Consider the following 21,030-nt stretch of genomic DNA (forward strand, 5'->3'; position numbering starts at 1 on the left):
CAAACTTTGAAGAAAACCCTGATTGATTCAGCCAGAGAGGCATGTGGTGAGGTTGTCTGCAAGGACAGAAAAATCAGAACTCCATGGTGGACACAGGAAGTTAAAGAAGCAGTGAAGGAAAAGAAAAAAGCATATCAAAAGTTCCTGGCAAATAAGTCAGCTTTTGCTCTTAGAGAATACAGAGACAAATGTAAGAAAGCGAAACACTATGTAAAACTAGCCAAACAAAAGTCATGGGAGGACTTTGGCAAGAACATATAAAATAAATATCAAGAAGGTGGTAAGATAATCTGGAGGTTGTTGAAGAAGCTTAGAAATGGAGGAAAGAGTGCTGTAAAAGGAGTTAGAGATGATAAAGGTGACATGAAAACAGGAGAAAAAGATATCCTTGAAGTATGGAGTAATTACTTTGAAAAACTGCTAAATGAAACAAGCAGTGAGAGCACAGTGGTAAAAAACACTCAACAGGCATACAGTCAGAAATACATATCCATACTTGAAGTAGAAAAAGCCATCAAAGGCTTGAAATGTGGAAAGGCAGCAGGAGTAGATGATATTCGCCAAGAAATGCTGAAGTATGGTGGTATAAAAGTCTTACAGTGGCTGCACTGCATAGTTCAGAAAGCCTGGACGAATTCCCGATGATTGGAGTGGAGCTCTAATAGTACCCATATATAAAAAGAGAAATAAAACTGAATGTGAGAATTACAGAGGTATTTTCCCTACTGAGTGTTCCTGGTAAGATCTATACAAGTATACTTGAGAAACGGTTGAGAAGAATTGTGGAAGAAAAGCTTGGTGGAGAATAAGCTAGATTCAGGCCAAATAGAGGCTGTCAGGATCAGATCTTCACTTTACGACAAACAGTTGAGAAAGCATGGGAATATAACAAATATCTGTATTTAAGTTTTGTCGATCTGGAAAATGCAAATGACAAGGTGCCAAGAGAGAAGCTTTTCAATATGCTACAGTTAGGCAATAAATCAAGCAATACTTAGTCTTTATTTGAGTTGTAATTCAGCAGTTAGAATTGAAGGAAGCACAGAAAGATGGTTTAATGTTAAATCTGCTGTGAGACAAGGATGTACATTATCCCCTCTGTTATTCATTATCTATATGGATCATATTATGAAGAAAAGTGGTATTAAACATGATATCAGAATTGGAGATATTAATGTCAGCTCTTTGCTTTATGTGGACGATGTTATACTTCTAAATAAATCCCCCACAAGTTTGCAAGATTCCTTGACTAAATTGAATAACTGTTGTAATAGATATGGTATGAAGGTCAGCATTAAAAAGACAAAGACAATGAAAATAGGTAGAATTGTTGAAAATGTCAACTGTGTAGTGAATGGGGAACCCATGGAACAAGTAAAACATTTCAGCTACTTAGGCACGATTTTTAATGAAGATGGTAAATTAAATATGGAAATAGGCAGCAGAATCAACAAAGCTGGTATGGTAGGCAGTCAATTGAATAAATTCATATGGAATAAGAGAGAAATTAGTCGGAACACTAAATTTGCTGTATACAAGACAGTGTTCAAACCAGTTTTAACTTATGGATCTGAGCGCTGGGTCAGAAGTAAAACACTTGACCAATGACTAGAAACCGCAGATATGTGAGTCCTGAGAAAGATTAGAGGCATGAACAGATGGCATCAGTGGCAATATCATATTAAAAATGAGGATATTAGGAAAGAACTTGACATTGTGAGCATCCAGGAATGCGTTAGCAGAGCTAATCTCAGGGAGTATAGTCACTTAAACAGAATGGGCAAGGAAAGATTAGCAAAACAAGTGTTCTCTGCCAGGTTGGCAGCAAAACGACCCAGAGGAAGACCAAGATATATGTGGATTGATACGGTTCAAAGTGCCTTAGACGACAGAAATATAAGATCTGATAATGTTGGAGTCTTGACAAGTAACAGACTGTGATTTGGAGGAAAATTGTAGATAGGAAGTTAGAAATGATGTAAATTTTTCATGTAGTACTATCATATCCTGTACACCCCTTCAGGGTACATGTCAAGAATTTGATGATGATGATAATGCATCTTGAACTGCAAAAATCACATCTTTGCATCTTTAATTACCTTAATTAATTAATAGTAAATAAACTGTTACCTGAAATACTGTTTGCTGGAATATGAAGCACTTCTGACTTTGATTTTCTTATTAACTTGGTGTGTTCTTTGTCAATTTCACACACATGAAAGGAACTATAGAAGAGTTTATATTACTACATTTATTAAAATAAAGGTTAATTTAAAAAATAAATAAATAAAAATATTTCATCAATATTTTACAATTTTAATTTACTTATATGCATATTCTCATTTGTTTTATATAAGATATAAGGAATAAGAAACATGTCATTGGCTATGTTATTGTATATAGCAATAACTTCCTGCTGGTTCAGGATACAAGAGTATATAGAGGAGATTTGAAACACAAGGTGATTACCATTTAGTTTTGAGCAGAACATGATCACTGAAGTATTCTGATAGCCTGTTTTCTGTAGGCTGTTTTGCCTCCTATGTATAAAGGATGCACAAAAATCAGTTCACATCATAAATTTAGTATTAATAAAAACACTGATTGTCATCATGATAACCATGCTTTGTATTTGTTTCAGTGAAGAATACCACAATAAAAGAGAACTTTTCACTCTAGCTATATGATGATGCACCACATCAAAGGAGAGGGAAGTTGAAAAGAAAAAAATAAATAAAAAACCACTCTTCTGTTTACTAGACATTGCAATTATAGTATATTTAATAAATTATTAACATAGTGAATGGCTCTGAATAGAATAGAATATCAACAATGCAATACCTTGAGTTTGCATAACCAAAAGAAATATTATGTATAAAACTTATTTAATGTAATTTTTTTTCTACCTAAGTGTCATAGGCATCTTCAGTACAGGATTACAAAACAGTAATTAAACAATAACAGACAATTCTAAAAAGTTTCACCTAAATAGCTAATATAAGATAACTAAATATGCCAATAATTTCCTAACTTAAAAAAAAAAAAAGATACACACACACACACATATATACATAAATAAAGTTAGGAAAGATTGCAGACTTAAAAAGTACCATCTCTCACTAAGGGGATAGGCACAGACTATTAATATCTCATCAAGTTAGGACAATAAAGTAAAGTTTCATATGTTTCTTTATAAAGACAATGAGAAAATGACAGTTATAAAGGCCTCTTCTCGTGTCTTATTCCAACAAACTGTACGTTTAATGCAGGTAACATGCTCAGCAAATCCAGACTGTTCAGGCTCATGGTATTATTATTATTAAGAGAGACTCATCGAGGGAGGCCACATATTACACGCACCAACTAACATACTTATTCTTGAATTCATTCATGCTGCTTGCACACCCACAACATCCAATGGCAATACATTCCCATCACACACCACTCTAAGAGAGAAAAATCTAACTCTTACATCCTTCTTGATAGCATTTATTTCAGCTTCCAAGGATGCCCTCTCATCCTTTCCCTATCCTCCATAAAATGAAAAACTCCATCAACTGAAAACCTCTATGATCCTTTCAGAAGTTTCTAAATCTCAGTCATATCACTCCTCTTTCTCCTGTTTGCTAGTGTCAGCAGTCTACAAATTCTCAGTCTATCTTCATAAAGAGAATTCCACAGTTCTGATATTTTAACACTGCATACACTCTTTCCACTTTACCAGAATCACAATGGAAACCAAAAGACCAGAACTGCACATAATAGTCCAAGTGAGGTCTTATCAAGGCCTTGTGAAGATAAGGAAGTCAAAAATGACTTCCTTATCTTCATGGTTTGCTACATGGCTACTGAACTTCAACTTCCTATCCACTAACATTCCAAGATCCTTAGCTTAATCAGTTTCTTTTAGCATAATCCCACCAATATAATATGACATTGGATATCTAATCATGCCAAAGTGCATGACTTTACATTTACTGACACTCATTTTCCCATGTCCACAATTCCAGCCTATTCAAATCATTCTGTATATCAGCAGCATTCCCGATTACCCTACCTACCTATCTTTTTATCACCAGCAAATAGCTGTATGTCACTTTTCAAATCCTTCCCAATATCACTGAATAACAATGGACCAAAGACTAATCCTTGTGGTACACCACTGATTACCTTAAATCTTGCAGATTCACATCCACCATATACCACTATTTGATATCTGTCAGTACTCCAAACCAATAATCTCTAATTTATGCAGTCTTCCATGCTCTTTTCTCTCAAAAGTCTTAGCAAAATCCAAAAGTATCATGGTGTATCCATTCTCCTTATCTAGTTCAATGGTAACATGATTATAGAATGTCAGAAAGTTGCTAAAACATGACCTTACCTTAGTAAACCCATGCCCTTCAATGCAAAGTAGAGATTCACTGTCAGCCCATTTCTGAATGCAAGCCTGGACCAATTTTTCCAAAAATTTCACCACCACTCCTGAGATACTGACTGGTCGATAACTGGATACATCAATCTATGCACCACCACCCTTGTGCAAAGGGATTACCATAGATTCTTTCCATTCCTGTGGAATTTTCCCTGTTCTGAGATTCAAATTATATAGCCTGGTCAAAGGAATAGCCAGTTCAGCTGAACAACTTTTTTAACACCAGTGCTGATATCTCATTGCTGAATTCTTATTTAGTTTGTGCAACAGCTCTAATATCTCCTCTTCATACACCCGAGTTTCTTCATCCAGTCAAGAGGTAGCATTGAATTCAATATTGTATACACAAAAATATGAAAACTGAAAATAGAAATATCTTACATATTTGGAGTAATTTAAAACCACCAGAACACTAAGAATTTGACTTGCTGTGCCATCTGTACATCTGTTCAAAGGGATAAAAGGTGTCCATATTTGTAACTACACACCAGGGCTATTAACCTGAATGTGATGCAGTGTGTATGTGTCGAAAAGTGTCCTCTTCATGAAGCATTAGTATACTGTGTTTAATTTTAAGAATCACATGAAGCCAGAAAACAATTAGGGGAGTATTTAACAGAAATAAATACAAAAATATAATATCGGTGATATTGATATTCCATAGGTGTGAATTACACACCTAGCAACACCCTGAATATATGCCCCTGCTGAATATTACTGAAAACAAAAATATGTAAGGAGGTTTAAAAAAAGAATCAAAGTTGAGTAACTTTTGGTGGTGAACTGTAGAGTTAAATACACACATATTATTGAAACAAAAATGGAGGAGTTTGAAAACAATAATCAGATCATGGAGACTCAGTGGCAGACTGAAGAAAACAGCAACTGATTCAGTCAGATAGGCATGTGGAATTTACAATGATAGAAAATCAGAACTCCATAGTGGTTGTGAAAGCAACAGTCCTTGAAAAGAAGAAAGCATATTGAAGCTTCATAACTAATTAAGCCAATGCCTTAAGAGATTACAGAGAAAAATACAATAAAGCAAAGCACTGTAAAAAAGAGACTCTCAGACTTGGAGACTCAGTGTCAGACTCCAAAGAAAACACGGACTGACTGAGTCAGACAGATAGACATGTGGTGTTTGTAATGATACAGAAATCAGAACTCTGTAGTCAATGCAAGAAGTGAAAGTGATAGTCCTGGAAAAGAAAAAAGCATATTGAAAGTTCCTAGCAAATAAGTCAGCAGATGCCATAAGAGAATACAGAGGAGAAAAATGTAAGAAAGCAATGTGAACAGTAGCTAAACAAAAGTCTTGGGAAGACTTTGGTAAGAATATAGAAGATAAATATCAGGAAGATGGCAAATTGTATTGGAGGTTATTTACAAAGCTTAAAAATGGAGAAAAGAGTACAATGGAAAGAATTCAAAGATGATAAAGGAGACATGAAAACCGAAGATAGAGATATCCTACATATTTGGAGTAATTATTTTGAAAGACTGTTAAATAAAACAAGAAGTGACAGAACAGTGATAGAAAATATTCAAGAAGAATGCAATTAAGAGTACATATCAGTACTTGAAATATGAAAAATCATCAATTGAAGATTGAAGAGGGTACAGAAATATGACTTGATGAAAAATCAGGTGAGACAAGGGTGATTATTATTGTCACTGTTATTCATAATCTACATGGATATGAAGAAAAGTGGCATTAAACATATCAAAATTCAAGATGCTAATCTTGGCTCTTTACTTAATGCATGTGATATTATTTTCCTAAATAAATCCAGTACAAGTTGGCAGAATTCCTGAAGTTATTTCTGAGAAAAATAACTTGAATAACTGCTATAACAAATATGGCATGAACATCAGCAATAAAAAGACCAAAACTATGAAAATTGGTTGGAAAAGAAAAGAAAAGTAATAACTGAATTCTGAATGGAGAACCTACAGAACAAATAAAACATTCTAGTTATTTAGGCACAATTTTTAGTGCAGACGGCAAATTTAAATATGGAAATAGACAACAGAAATAACAAAGCTGGGTATGATGGGAAGTCAACTGAATAAATATTTATGGAATAGGAGAGAAATCAATCAGAATACTAAACTGGTATACAGGGCAGTGTTCAAGCCAGTTCAAGCCTGGGACTTCTGAGAAAAATAATGGGGAATAAAAATGATGACATCCATGGCAGAATCATATTAAAAATAAGGATATTAGAAAGGAATGTATCAGAAGAGCTACTGAGCTACAGAAAAATCTCAATGCAAATACTACCATGGAATTTCATGAATTAATGGAATAACTATAGCACAAAGAGAAATAATTAAACAGCAGGTTTAATTCTTTCAGTATTTCGTCTCTGAACATGTTGAATTATCCTAGCAAAGTGATTAATTCACCTAGGATGTATCATACATGTGGAGGTATTACAGTAAATAACAAAACAGTGACTGATACAAGATCAGAGGTAGCAGATCAATGAGAGGTGTTTAGGATACCACAAAATCTCAATGCAAATACTTCCATGGAATTTGATGAGATATACAGGGATGTATGTATATTATGAGAAGGGTCAACAATTGGAAAAAAATTTGTTACATAAAGAAGACAATTTAATGAATTAATACAATTTAATGGAATAACTATAGCGCAAAGAGAAATAATTAAACAGCAGGTTTAATTCTTTCAGTATTTCATCTCTATCACAGAGCCATCTTCAGGGATACAATGTTAAATTTGTAACAAACACAAAAACACACAAAAAACAATAAGTGGAAGAAATGATATTATGAAGACTAAAGTCTTATGAGGGGACACCCTCTATGACTGCTGTTGGCTGGCCTTAGATGTTAGGTGAAAGATGACATATTGACATATCATAGGCTGACATATCGAATGTGGAGTTCTGGGTATTAAATTGAACATGAATCTGTATAAAAACATTCAGAACTGAGGCTTTTCATAGGTTTCTATGGAAAGCCTCATGGGTTTCCATAGTAGGACTGCAATATGTATGTCCAACATTACCCGAACCAGCATGCAGCATTGTCTTCAGTGGCGCAAAGAGCATGTACAGCAGGATGTGGAAGCTTGGCAAGCTGTGTTATGGAGCAACAAATCATGCTACACCCTCTACTGAGCAGCTGGGTGGATGTGGGTGTGGCAGATGTCCAGTAAAGTCTATTACCAGAGTGTGTAACCCAAACTATGAAATTCGAAGGTGGCAGTATGATGGTATGGTCCTGTTTATCCTAGTTTGGCCTTGGACCTCTGTTTGAAGTACCAAAAACAAAGAACTCCAAGAGGTATATGAACATTCCAGACAATGCAATGCTTCCTGCTTTGTAACATTTCTAGAAAAATTATCAGTCTCTTTCAGAAAGACAATGCACTGTCATAAGGGTGCTGCTGTTACTGTGTGGTTTGTGGACATGAATGCTGCCACACTTAATTTGCCTCAACAGAACCCTGATCCTAACCCTATCGATCCTCTGTGAGATGACCTGAAGATTTGGGTGAGTTCAAGAGACATCCATCCCACAAGTTCAGGACCTCATTACATGCCTACAGGAAGAATGGTCCAAAATTCCCACTGATCGCTATCATATGCTTATGAAAGTATGCTCCATACAATTACTGCAGTTGCAATGAAAGGAGAGTCCCACATCTTTTTAAAGCTGGTGCCATGGCTGTTTGTTCCTCACACTACAGTATCCATTGACTTCTTTCCAAGTAGTGTATGTTTCCAAAGTAATGTTCATGTTTATATATTTGCTGTTAACAGATGTGAAATGAAATAATAAACTGCAAAAAAATAATAATAATAATAAAAAATAAATAAATAAAAATAAAAACTGATGGATACAAATTTAAGAATGAAGATATTTGATATAATTAATTATGGAGACAGCTACCATGTCAGAGTAATAATTTCAGTTTAATATAAACCGAAATAATCTCCCAATGTTTTGACCTTCATATCAAGGTCATCATCTCATCATCTTTAATATACATACATGGACAAAGAGATGAGCTATATTACAATGCACACAGTAAGCTACTCCTAGCCCCTGACCTCTGGCAGAAAATAAACCTACTACTTCAAAGCTGGAATCCTGTTATCTATTCGGTGGGGATTACTTTACTAACATATAAATTAAAACAAATTTTTATTATAAATTTTTGTTTGTGGTTACTAATATATGAAATAAGAGTTGACATTATTGCTTAGCATTCAAAAGTAAGGGTTTACTGGAGAACTTGAAACAGAAGTTATGGGATTGAATGTGTGTTATCCTTATTCTTGGTAGGCACCATTATTATTTAGATTAGGACTGATACAAAATTTCAGGGGCTTCCTTAAATTTGCTTTCATACCAAGTTTGTGTATGATATAAGGAACAGGTTTCTTTAAAGTCAATTTAGTATAGGGTGTTAAGAATGTGAACAGAGAGGCCCAATTTTCCAGCATTGTTAAATGTACTGTGCTGTTTGTGTTCTTTTTTTTTTATGTAGTGGAATTGTACATCCATATCGTACATATAATATATACAATATATATTATTTAAAAAGGAATAGTTGAATTACTGAGCATGTTGAATTATCCTAGCAAAGTGATTAATTCACCTAGGATGTATCATACATGTGAGGTATTACAGTAAATAACAAAACAGTGACTGATACAAGATCAGAGGTAGCAGATCAATGAGAGGCATTTAGGATACCACAAAATCTCAATGCAAATACTACCATGGAATTTGATGAGATATACAGGGACGTATATTATGAGAAGGGTCAACAATTGGAAAAAAATTTCTGTTACATAAAGAAGACTTGAAAACAGAAGTAGCAAATTATAGACTGATCAATATATCAGGAGTGGAGGTAAAAGTAATATTGAAAAAGTTGGTTAAGAGCAGGATTGTGGACAGCAATATAATACTCCATAGAGGGGGCACATTTTTTGCAACCTTAGTAATTTAAACACTTTTAACAATTAAGTGTGAAATTTGAGCAGGATTTATCCCATTCAGCTGTCAATAGCTACACCATGATATCAGTAGACTGCAAAATCATTAAGTAAATTGCAGCAAATTGGGATGAATATGAGCTGGAGGCATTGATAAGTGATGGCTGATGGATCAAAAATTAGTATATGGTGGCATAGAACCCATCAAAAGGTGGGCGATAAATGATGTGTCATAGAGGGTTCTGTACTTGGGTTTGTTATTTAATTTGCAAATTATTCATATAGGGAATGATTTGAGGGCAAATATTCAGTTGTTTGTTGATTCAAAACAGGAGAGGACAATAGTTAATAGCAGACTGACCACATAGGCATATGATAATGGTTGTCAGTTTAATGTAGTAAAGTACAAAGTTATGAGCTTCACGCAAAAGGATAAAAAAGATTACAAATACTGATAGACCTGGACTAGACTGCAAGAAATAGATAAGGCCAGTGATGTATAGAGGCATAATTGCAAATATAGGCGAAATAGCGCTAAGGATCTTTTGGATGTTACAAAATTACTGACAAGCACAGACAAGGGGGGGGGGGGTATTATTCCTCTCTATAAGATATGGCCACATCTGGACTACTGTGAGGAGATTGGGTCATCTAAGTTTCTTAGAAATGTGGAAGTGCTGCAGAGGACTCAGAAGTAAGTGATTAAACTGGTGACTGGTCTGTGAAGAACTTGTTATAGGGATAAGTTGAAGGTGTCATAGTTACAGAGTTGAGTTGATAGGTGGAATAGCGGGGGACATGACAGAAACATATAAATTACTTAAAGGGATTCATAATTTTGGATGAAATTTTTTAATATATGACAAGTAAGGAAAGAACAAGGATCATTCCTGAAGGCTATGTAAAAGCATGATTAATAAGAATGTGAAGACTAGTTTTTTTTTTTTTTTGTTAGGAGAATGGTGAATGAGTGGAATAGGCTACCACAGATAGACACAAGTGCATTTAAAAAGAGATATGATAGGTATTGTGTGAATAATGGTTAGTGTGGTGTCCAAGATGAGTCTCTAGACTCCATGGATGTTCATTGTGTAATAATTATAATTAGTCAAAATATATCAAGATTAATAGAAAACATGATGAAGATATTATTTCCATTGTATCACTGTGGAGTTAAAGACTCATTATGGGAGGTCCTCAATACTCAAAAAATAAGCAGGGGATTGAGGTTCTGCAAATGACATGATTTCAGAGACACCGCACACTATTATACATAATCTTCTCTGGAGATTTTCAAGAATATCTTCATTCCCTAGAAAACCAGGTAGGCAATCTGTGTAATTAATATTTGATATTATAAGTAATCCATATTTAACCTAATCAAGTTCTTTCATAATAGAACTATATTCTCCTCACACACAACATTACAATCCCAGGCGTATGGTCCTAAATTCTCATGTTTAAAGCAAATAGTTACACCAGTTGTATATATACTAGTCCATCCTTGCTTTCCAGATTTCACAACTTCAAACTTTGTGACATTTAACTAGAAGATTTATGTGCTTACAAAGCAGGTCAGTTCAAATCCTTGTGTAGAGTGAAAACTTCTGCTTTGCTCTTCATATTTTTCTTTGGGTTTCCATCATCTTAAAACAACTGAATATCTCTATTTTAAGCCTTTCCAATATTATTAATATACTGCATTGTATATTAAATCTGGTCATCTGACTTCTTACTTTTTTCAGTTCTTGCATTGACAGTTTTGGTAAATGTCCTCCGATCATTCCAAGCATATAGCATTCAATTCCTCTTTGATGTTTTACCAAAAAGAGAAAGGGATCAGAAGAATTCTGTCAAAACTGGATATCAAAAACTCTTCTAATCCTAATAACATTTCTCAGATTGATTTGAAGATTTGTGTTCCAGAGTCGTCTACTATTCAATGTCCTGCAACTTAGAAATTAACCATGATATATTTAAGAAAAAAATTTAAAGGTCTACACTTGTTTAGAGATCCATCCACAGCTCTTTAAATTAAACTCGTGCATGAAAAATTACATTAAAAAGTATCAAACTACAAATTTACATAACAGTACAGTATAGTCTATACCTATTTCCAACATCATTTGTGTCCCCCAAATTTGGATAATAGACCATTTCACTACTTTCTGTAGCTCCACTGTCAGAATGCTCATCTTCTGCATCACCGTCATCTAAATGTGCACTTCCAGTGCTACTTGAATCTGTAGGATGGCGTACACGGTCTAGTTTACTGCTCTGCGGAGATGTTACCCTAGATATTTCTGTTGATTGTTGAACAACTGAACGATTGACTGAAAGCTAAAAGAAAAGCTTTTTTTTTATATTTTGAAAATAATATATATATATATATATAACATTTATTTAATGAAATTAGATAATTTCTTTAAATGCAAAAAAAAAAAAAAAGACATTAGAAATGAAAAAATGAAAAAAAAAAACGAATGTGGGAAACTTTTAATATCATTACTATTATTAATAACAATTCTACATAGAATAAAAAGATTAATTGAAGAAATCTCACTGACAAGCAACATATCTATCATACTGAATCTTAAACTCATTCACAAGCAACACACACACACACACACACACACACTGAAAACACATTTCACTCACCCAGTATTCTCTGTGTAAAAATCTACTTATCACTCCTTGTTCAACATATTCTTATGTCACTTTCAATAATGGTCTGCTATTCTTCCCTTCTTACCCTCCACTCTATGTATAATCTCTTTTGTATTAATCCTAGAAAATCCCTCACCAACTTTAGTATCTTTGTCATACCCCCTCGTTTCTGCCTATCCATTTAATTGCAATTTACATTTCCACAACCTCTCCCCATTATCATCTGGTTATAGGAAGATGCCTGGCTGGCTGAGCAGTTAGCACACTTCAACCAACAGGTTGGAGTTTGATTCTCACCATGAGCACAGATGTTTGTGATAGTCTTTAGGCAGGAGATGAATTTCATTGCCCAGTGTGAGACCACTGTCCTGAATATTGTAGGAATTAAATGGCTTGAAAAAGTCCTGTGTTTGGTCTCTAGAGCAGGGTTTCTAGACTATGCAAAAATAATAAATAAAAAATACCCCCCCGAAAATTTATTTTATATATATATATATAGTCTGCGCGGTTAGCCTAGGGGCTGTGCGCTTTGCAACCACATGCCTGGGGAAGAAGTGTCCTAGGTTCAATTCCTGGCGAAGATGTGAGGAGCTGAAGGATCTTCCTCAGCCACAGCCAAGTTAGCCGGTCTTGGGTATGGACAGTAGGGTTTTCTCCCCAGTTTATCTGGTTTTTTTTTATCCTGCAAAGCAGGCAAACTGGCCTTGAGAACTCAACATCAGTGCGGACATAGGATACACCGGGGCATAGGGCTGACTACCTTATCCTGTGAACGGTTTAGGTCCGATGATTAATAAACCCTTGACACCGTAAGGTAAAAGAGAGGGAAAGGAAAATGATATATATATATAAACAGCATTCTAGAGTACTGATATTTTCTCTAGGTCCTCTCCACAATGAAAACCAGGAGATAAAAAATGGATGCAATGCTCATATGCTGTTTGATCAAAGCCTTGTGGAGTGCAGTTGAGATAAACTTATCTCTACTTGTCAGTGTTTTCATTATCATAGTACACATACCAGCCACTGAATCAGACACCTTTATGCAGATGCATGTAAACATCACTTATGCAGTATATAGGTCCTCTCCTCAATACTGTTGAACACAATAGAAAAAAACAGAGAATCTTTCTGAGTTCTATAAAGAGCTGATTATGGGTTCCCATCTGGCTGGAGCCATGATTTTGAAAACAGTAGAGGCAACTGGTTTCTCAAAAGGTGAGATATCCTGGGTGTGTAATCAGTGGAAAAATAACTCATACTGCTTGTCCAAGAGGTATAATTGTGGTCCTAAGACAGTCTGTCAGGAAGGAGATCACCATTTTCTGAGAAGGCTTGTATGGACAAACCGAATTGCCTGTACACCAATTGACTGAAGCATTTAATGAAGGCTGTGTGCAACCCATCTCACCAAATTATGTACAGGAAATTGAAAATGATATTGGTGGTTGCATGTCTATATGGAAACCACTGATTCTGCAAAGAACAGGAAAGTAGTTCGTCTACAGTGGTGTCAGGAACACCGTGACTAGACACTGGAAGACGCGTGTGGTCTGACAAGTCATGGTACACCTTATTCTGTAGGCAAAGAGTGTGGCAGGAGCCCCATGAAGCAGTCAACCCAGCTTGCCTTGTAAACACAACTTAAGGTTCTGGAGGAGGTGTCAGTGTGGGACATGTCTGTTGGTACAGAATGGGCCCTCTGATATTGCTGGAAGGTCAGGTGTCCTCCAGCAGGTGATGGTTGCTTCATGGTGGACAATGCTACTGTTCATTGTGCAAGAATTGTTCAGCAAACATGGCAGTGATTTCCACAATCTTCACTGGCCACCACAAAGCCTGGATCCAAACTCCATTGGGAATGTATGGGACATGTTAGAAAAACAGATCTGGGAGCAAAATCCTCTTTAGAAATACCCATCATAAAAATATCATTGCTACTGACCACAAGTAGCAAGATATATAATTAACTGTCCATTATCAGCCTAGTAAAAATACTTAGAAGCTAATTATCAATTATCATTCATGTTTTGTTAAAAGAAACAAACATCTATAGATAATAAATGACCATTTTATTCAATTATTATTAGCTAATATTTCAACTTGGTTGCCAAGGCATATTCATATGCACAAGGATAAAAGATTTACACCTGTACATAATCTGAGTTGTGCACGTAGGCACAACTAGGATTGCACCTGCTCAAGGATTATACTGCACTATCATTATCATCATCATGTTTCCTGATGTGTATCCTCAAGGAATGTAGAAGATACTATTACAGTACAAGTACTGTTTTACTTGTACTGTCCATTCAGGATCACACAAGTTTTATTTTAAGAATTTTAAAAAAAAAGTTTTCTAATAACTAATAATTTGAAAAGAAAATCAATTTATTTGCAACCCTTTCTAGGATTAACAGCTATTGTTTTTCAATACATTCAATACAAGTAGTTCAGAAATGAGAGGCATTTCACTCTTGTTCAAATTTAATATCCTTTCCAAATAAATTCTCTTCCATAAACTGAAAAATGAAAATATTCTTGTCATATCTCAGTGTATCAGAAAAATTACTCTGCTTCAATATCTGTAAGGAGAAAACTTAGAACACTTAGAACAAACTTTTATAAAGTTCTGTAAATAATCTTTACATTACTAATGAGATCAGTTCATTTTTTTTTTCAGTCAAAATACAGGTTCCTTTTTGTCTCTAATATTAGAAGAAAACCAGATTTTTTTCTCTTTCTCTTGCACACACACACAAACAAAAACAAAAAAATTTAGCTTCAATTTCATCTACTGACTGGAACAAATGCAAGTGAAGAAAGTAAACAGCAGACCAAAATTACTATAGAAATTCAATCTTTTTAAACTGTGTTACTGTTTATCCATTTAGAATTTTTTTTTTCTTTTTTAATATTAGAGGTGCCATCTTCTAGATTTTTCATCTTCTTGGTTGTTCATCAATTGAAAGAAAAACAATTTCATATAAATCTATAGGTCTCTGAATCCATTCCTCTATTTTTTATTAAAGAATTTTCTCTTCAATAAATTCTATTTATTAAAGAGAAAATGATATAAGGGCTAGGGCGTACCCCTTAAGCGACGTGCAGCCACATCGTCCTACAGCTGCGAGAAGTGGACGAGGGCTACCGCATCAAGGGCGGGTGCAGTTAAAGAAGTGAGCCCAGCAGGTGGAGAGGATGTTGCGAGTGGGAACACTGAATGTTGGAAGCATGACTGGAAGGGGAAGAGAGGTGGCAGACATGATGAGGAAGAGGAAGTTGGACATTTTATGTGTGCAGGAGACAAGGTGGAAGGGGGGAAAGGCAAAGGAACTGGGAGATGGATATAAATTGTTCTACTCTGGAGCGAATAACGAGGGAAGAAATGGCGTAGGAATTATGGTGTGTGGCAGAATGAAGGGCAAAGTACTGGAAATGGGTAGAAGGAACGACAGGATCATGCGAATAAAATTGGGTCTTGGAGAAGAGCGGGTGGTTGTATTATGTGTATATGCCCCGCAAATTGGTTGTACAGCAGAGGAGAAAGACGAGTTCTGGAATGTGTTAAATGAAGAAATGAGGGAACTGGAAGAAAATGAAATGGTGATTGTCGGAGGAGACTTGAACGGACACATAGGGAGACAGAATAGAGACTGTGAAAGGGTGCATGGTGGCCACGGAGTGGGAATGATGAACCAGGAAGGAGAGAGGGTTGTGGACTTTGCAGTAGTGTTTGATCTGGCAATTGCGAACTTGTTTTTCTACAAGAGGGAAGAACATTTGATAACATTTAGGAGTGGTAACAACAGTTCACAAATTGACTACATTTTGACTAGAAGAAAACATCTTAAGGTTGTGACAAATTGTAAAGTAATTCCAACAGATCAAGTAGCACAGCAACACCGACTGCTGTGCACAGCGCAGGCTTTAAAATAAGATCGAAGATAAGAACCTCTGGATGCCATGGGATGAAGACAATTAAGTGGTTTCGCTTAAAAGAGGAGAGTGTGAGGAATCATTTTAGGGAGAGGGTGTTAGAGAGGATTTCGAATGGACTGGAAAGTGTACAAGATTGGTGGAAACATAATTCAAAAGTAATCCTGAGCTGTGCAATTGAGGTGCTTGGTGAGACATCTGGAAAGATTAGAGAGCAGAAGGAGGGTTGGTGGTGGAATAATAATGCACAAGTTGCAGTCACAGTTAAGAGGAAGGCAAAGCAGAAGTGGGATGAGTCAAGAGTTGAAGAGGACAGAGAGAGAAAGCAAGAAGCCAAGAGAGTTGTGGCACAGGCGAAGGCCATGGCATATCAAGATCTGTATGATCAATTAGAAACAAAGGAAGGACAGAGAAAAATTTACCAACTAGCAAAATGTAGAAATAAAGCAGAAAAGGACATCTTACATGTGAAGCAGATCAAAGACGCTGAAGGAAGAGTATTATGGAGGGATGTGGACATAAGAAACAGATGGAAAATATACTTTGAGGGACTTTTGAATGAGGAAAATGCAAGGACTCACAGAGAAGATGGGCAGCCTTCTGAGGGGATGGTGCAGAACATCAGTACAGTGGAAGTGACGGAGGCCATGAAGAGGATGAGGAATGGAAAATCAGTGGGCCCAACAGAATTCCAGTGGAGGCATGAAAGGCACTTGGGGAAGAGGGAATTGACCTGTTCATGAAAGTTTGCCACCAGGAAAATGTACCCGAGGAATGGAGGGAGAGTACTCTCGTCCCCATCTACAAGGGTAAAGGGGATGCACAGGACTGTAAAAATTACAGAGGAATAAAGTTGATGTCCCACACAATGAAAATCCTAGAAGGGGTTCTTGATGGTAGATTGAGGAAGGAGGTGGAAATTGCAAAGGAACAATTTGGCTTCATGCCTAGTAGATCAACAACAGATGCTATCTTTGGGTTACGGCAGATGATGGAAAAGTATCGAGAGAAACAAAGGGAGCTACATCTGGCATTTATTGATCTGGAGAAAGCATACGATAGAGTGCCAAAGCAAGAAGTCTGGAGGTGTCTGAGGGAGAAGAAGGTTCCGGAGAAATATGTCAGGTTGGTGCGGGAAATATACAGAAATGTGAAGACAAGTGTTCAGACCTGTCTGGGACAGACAGAAAGTTTTCAAGTAACAGTTGGCTTGCATCAAGGGTCAGCATTAAGTGCGTTTCTGTTTAATATTGTGATGGAGGTGGTCACAGAGGAGGTGAGAGAAGATGCGCCTTGGACAATGTTGTATGCAGATGACATCTTGCTGTGTGCAGATTCAAGAGAAGAAGTGGGAACTAAACTGGAAAGATGGAGAAAAGTACTGGAAAAGAGAGGTATGAGACTGAGCAGAAGTAAGACAGGGTATATGTGTTGTATAGTGGGCGGCGGACAGGAGACAGATCTGGAGCTGGAAGGAAATGTCATCAGGAAGGTGAGAGACTTTAGATACTTAGGTTCAACAGTGGAAGAAGATGGAGGAGGTGAGAAGGAAGTGGGATGCAGGATACAAGCGGGTTGGAGGAACTGGAGGGAGATGGCTGGAGTGTTATGCGATAAGAGGGTGCCGATCAATCTGAAAGGCAAAATCTATAGGACAATAGTGAGGCCAGCTATGACATATGCTATAGAAACTGTGGCCCTGAGGAAAAATAACATTAGCAGGATGGAAGTAGCAGAGATGAGAATGCTTAGGTGGATGTGCAGTGTGACCAGAAAGGATCGTTTGAGAAATGACTATGTCAGGGGAACAGTGAAAGTTATGAACTTAGGAGCGAAAATACAGCAGGCAAGGTTCAGATGGTTTGGTCATGTGATGAGAAGGGAGGACGAATATGTGGGAAGAAGGGTCATGCAGATGGATGTGCAAGGAAGGCGGAAGCATGGGCGGCCAAAGAAGAGATGGAGGGAGCTGGTAGAAGAGGACTCGAGGATGAAGAACTTGGATGTGGTGACAGCCCAAGACAGGAAGGTGTGGAGGAGACTCATTATCAACAGTGACCCCACTTAAGTGGGAGAAGCTGCAGAAGAAGAAGATTTCTTCTCTAAAAAGGAATGATCCAAATTCTCTTTTCTGATCTCCACAGCAGCAAAACCAAAACAATTTCAAACAGCCATACACTGTTATCTGTTTGGGCTGCTTTTTCAATGTCCACACATGCCTGCACTCACTTGAAACTGCCAGTTTAAATCAACTGTACTCTCTTTGTATGGGTTGGATGAAATTGTTGACATTTGTTGACATTTTTTGAAAAATAATTGTAATTATTAAAATCGTTGTGGGCATTGCAATTAGATTGTCAACGGATATTGACAGTTCATATTTTCATTCCTACCCAGTAGATGGCAGTACAAAGCTTTTGAGGGAAGCCTGTTCTTTTTCAAACATGGAGGAAAATTGGTCGGCATCTATGCCTGGGTTAACCACAAGTAAGTCTAAATTTCTTTAACTAATCTATTTAAAAGTTATAATATCGAACTTTTAATTTGATTTCTTGACCTGACAGTTTATAATAGTATAAGAATCTATAATGCTTATAGTATTAAAGTAATATTACTTAATTAATGACAACAATTGTTGACACCAGTTCTTAATACCTTCTAAGTTTGTCAGTTAGTTAGAATTTTAGGCACTTTGCATTCAATTAATTTTACTAGTTTTTATGTTATGTTTTACCAAAAATATGACATAGTATTTGAAGTATGTATTTAATATATTTTTGCATTATTATGTATATTTTATTGATATAATTAGGATGTATATTTTTGTTTTTAGGGTCATTTTATGGTCGTGTGCAACATCCAACCACAAAAAAATTAGATTATTTGTTGACACAACTTGATGAATCAGATCTTGATCTTTCAGATAACAGTAATGATGAAGTGAATGAAATGTTAAATGATGATGTTGAAGAAAACGAATCACATTCTTCTGATGAAGAGACAACCTCACAGATGCCTCGCAATTTGTGGAAAATACATTCAAAGTTTGAAAACCACCCACCATAAGTGATCTTCCTCTTGATGTGATAAAATCTAAAGGCTGCTCATGCAATTTTTTAGACAGTATATATCTGCTGATATTTATGAAATAAATTTTTGAAATTAATTTTACTAGTTTTTATGTTATGTTCTGCCAAAAATATGATATAGTATTTGAAGTATGCATTTTTATAATGTATTTTTGCATTATTATGTATATTTCATTGATATAATTAGGATGTATATTTTTGTTTTTAGGGGTCATTTTATGGTCGCGTGCAACATCCAACCACAAAAAAATTAGATTATTTGAAGTAAATGAAATTAAATGATGATGATGAAGAAAACGAATCACATTCTTCTGATGAAGAGACAACCTCGCAGTTGCCTCGCAATTTGTGGAAAAAACATTCAAAGTTTGAAAATTCTTTGCCACCCACCATAAGTGATCTTCCTCTTGATGTGATAAAATCTAAATGGCTGCCCATGCAATTTTTTAGATAGTATATATCTGCTGATATTTATGAAATAATGGCAGACAAAATAAATCAACGAGAGGTGTTGGATAAAGGGGTGACTTCTGGTACTAGTCCATCAGAATTAAAGACTTTTTTTTGCTATTTCCATGATTATTAGTTTGCTTCGACTCCCACACCTAAGTCTACTATGGGCAAAAGAATTAGACATTAAATTTGGTACTGATAATTTAACAAAAAATCGATTTTATTCACTTTATTCACTATATTGAAGAGCTTGTAGAGAATCAATTAACATCACAAGATGAACGAAAACATAACCAAGTTTGGAAGATTCAACCACTTATAGATAATGTGCTACAAGGCTGTTTGAATTTACCAATCAGTGCTAACATTTGTATTGATGAACAAATGGTTCCTTTTACAGGAATATGTTCTCTTATGCAGTATGTGAAAGGAAAGCCACAACCTGTTGGATTGAAAATGTTTGTTTTGGCAGGACATGATGGATTGGTACATTCCTTTTTTTTTTTTTTCTACCAAGGAAAAGGTTCTATTCCTGGAAACGTTGAAAATGCTGGAGATATAAGGCCAGCAAGTGTACTTTGTTTGGCAGAACACCTTGATAAAGGCCACAGGCTTTACTTTGATCGATATTTTACTACTATTCCTTTATTAGAGAAACTTTACTCTAAGGGTATTGGAGGAACTGGAATAATAATGAATAATAGAATTCCAAAAGAAGTTAGTACCAAATTCCCTTCAAATAAGGTGATGAAAAACCAGGTAAGAGGAGCAATGGTGATGATTATAAATAGAGAATGCTCAGTGGCAGTTACTAAGTGGTTTAACAAAAAGGCTGTAATTTTAGCCAGCACAGAATCTGCACAAGAACCAATTGAAAAATGCAGATGTTGGTCAAAAGAAAACAAACAATATATATAGAGATTAATAGACCATCTGTTGTTAAAAGTACAACACATTTATGGGTGATGTCGATTTAATGGACAGATTGATTTCATGCTACCCCACGAGGCACAGAACAAAGAAATGGACTGCGAGAGTGATTTTCCATCTGTTTGATCTAGCAACAGTTAATAGCTGGTTAGAGTACTTTAAAATTTGCTATCAAAAGAAAATGAAGAAAAAAGAAATTTTAGAGCTTTGGAACTTTAAGATGGAGCTTGCAAAGAACCTCATAATAGAAGCAAAAAACTTTGAAGATAGCACAAGCAGTGAATCTTATGAAGAAGAGGTAGCAGGCCCATCAAATCAGAAAAGGAGGAAGATTGTTCAAGTTCCCAACAAAATTGTACGAGCCTCAAATATGCATCTACCAAAACATATTTTCAGTAAGCAAGCCAGTCGTTGTCGAATGGAAAGATGCAAATGTCATACTCGTGTCATGTGCTCAACCTGCCGTGTATTTTTATGTTTATCAGCAAGGAGAAACTGTTTTGCTGATTTTCATACAATAAAAAGATAAATTTTC

General features: G+C 35.9%; 1 protein-coding gene across 1 annotated transcript in view; it reads right to left on the minus strand.

The window, feature by feature from the left end:
• Positions 1–21,030, minus strand: part of LOC150104628 (mitogen-activated protein kinase-binding protein 1-like) — a 399,663-nt gene that overhangs the window by 99,471 nt on the left and 279,162 nt on the right. The window contains exons 22-23 of the mRNA XM_090395826.1: positions 11,528–11,757; positions 2,131–2,225 (exon numbers count right to left, since the gene is read on the minus strand). Of these exons, the coding sequence (XP_090251952.1) occupies positions 2,131–2,225; positions 11,528–11,757 (325 nt within the window). The remainder of the gene's footprint in view (positions 1–2,130; positions 2,226–11,527; positions 11,758–21,030) is intronic.

The sequence above is a fragment of the Typopeltis vanoorti genome, chromosome 7, assembly GCF_054136105.1.
Source record: "Typopeltis vanoorti isolate ZY-2024b chromosome 7, IOZ_Tvanoo_1.0, whole genome shotgun sequence".
Classification (NCBI taxonomy): domain Eukaryota; kingdom Metazoa; phylum Arthropoda; class Arachnida; order Uropygi; family Thelyphonidae; genus Typopeltis; species Typopeltis vanoorti.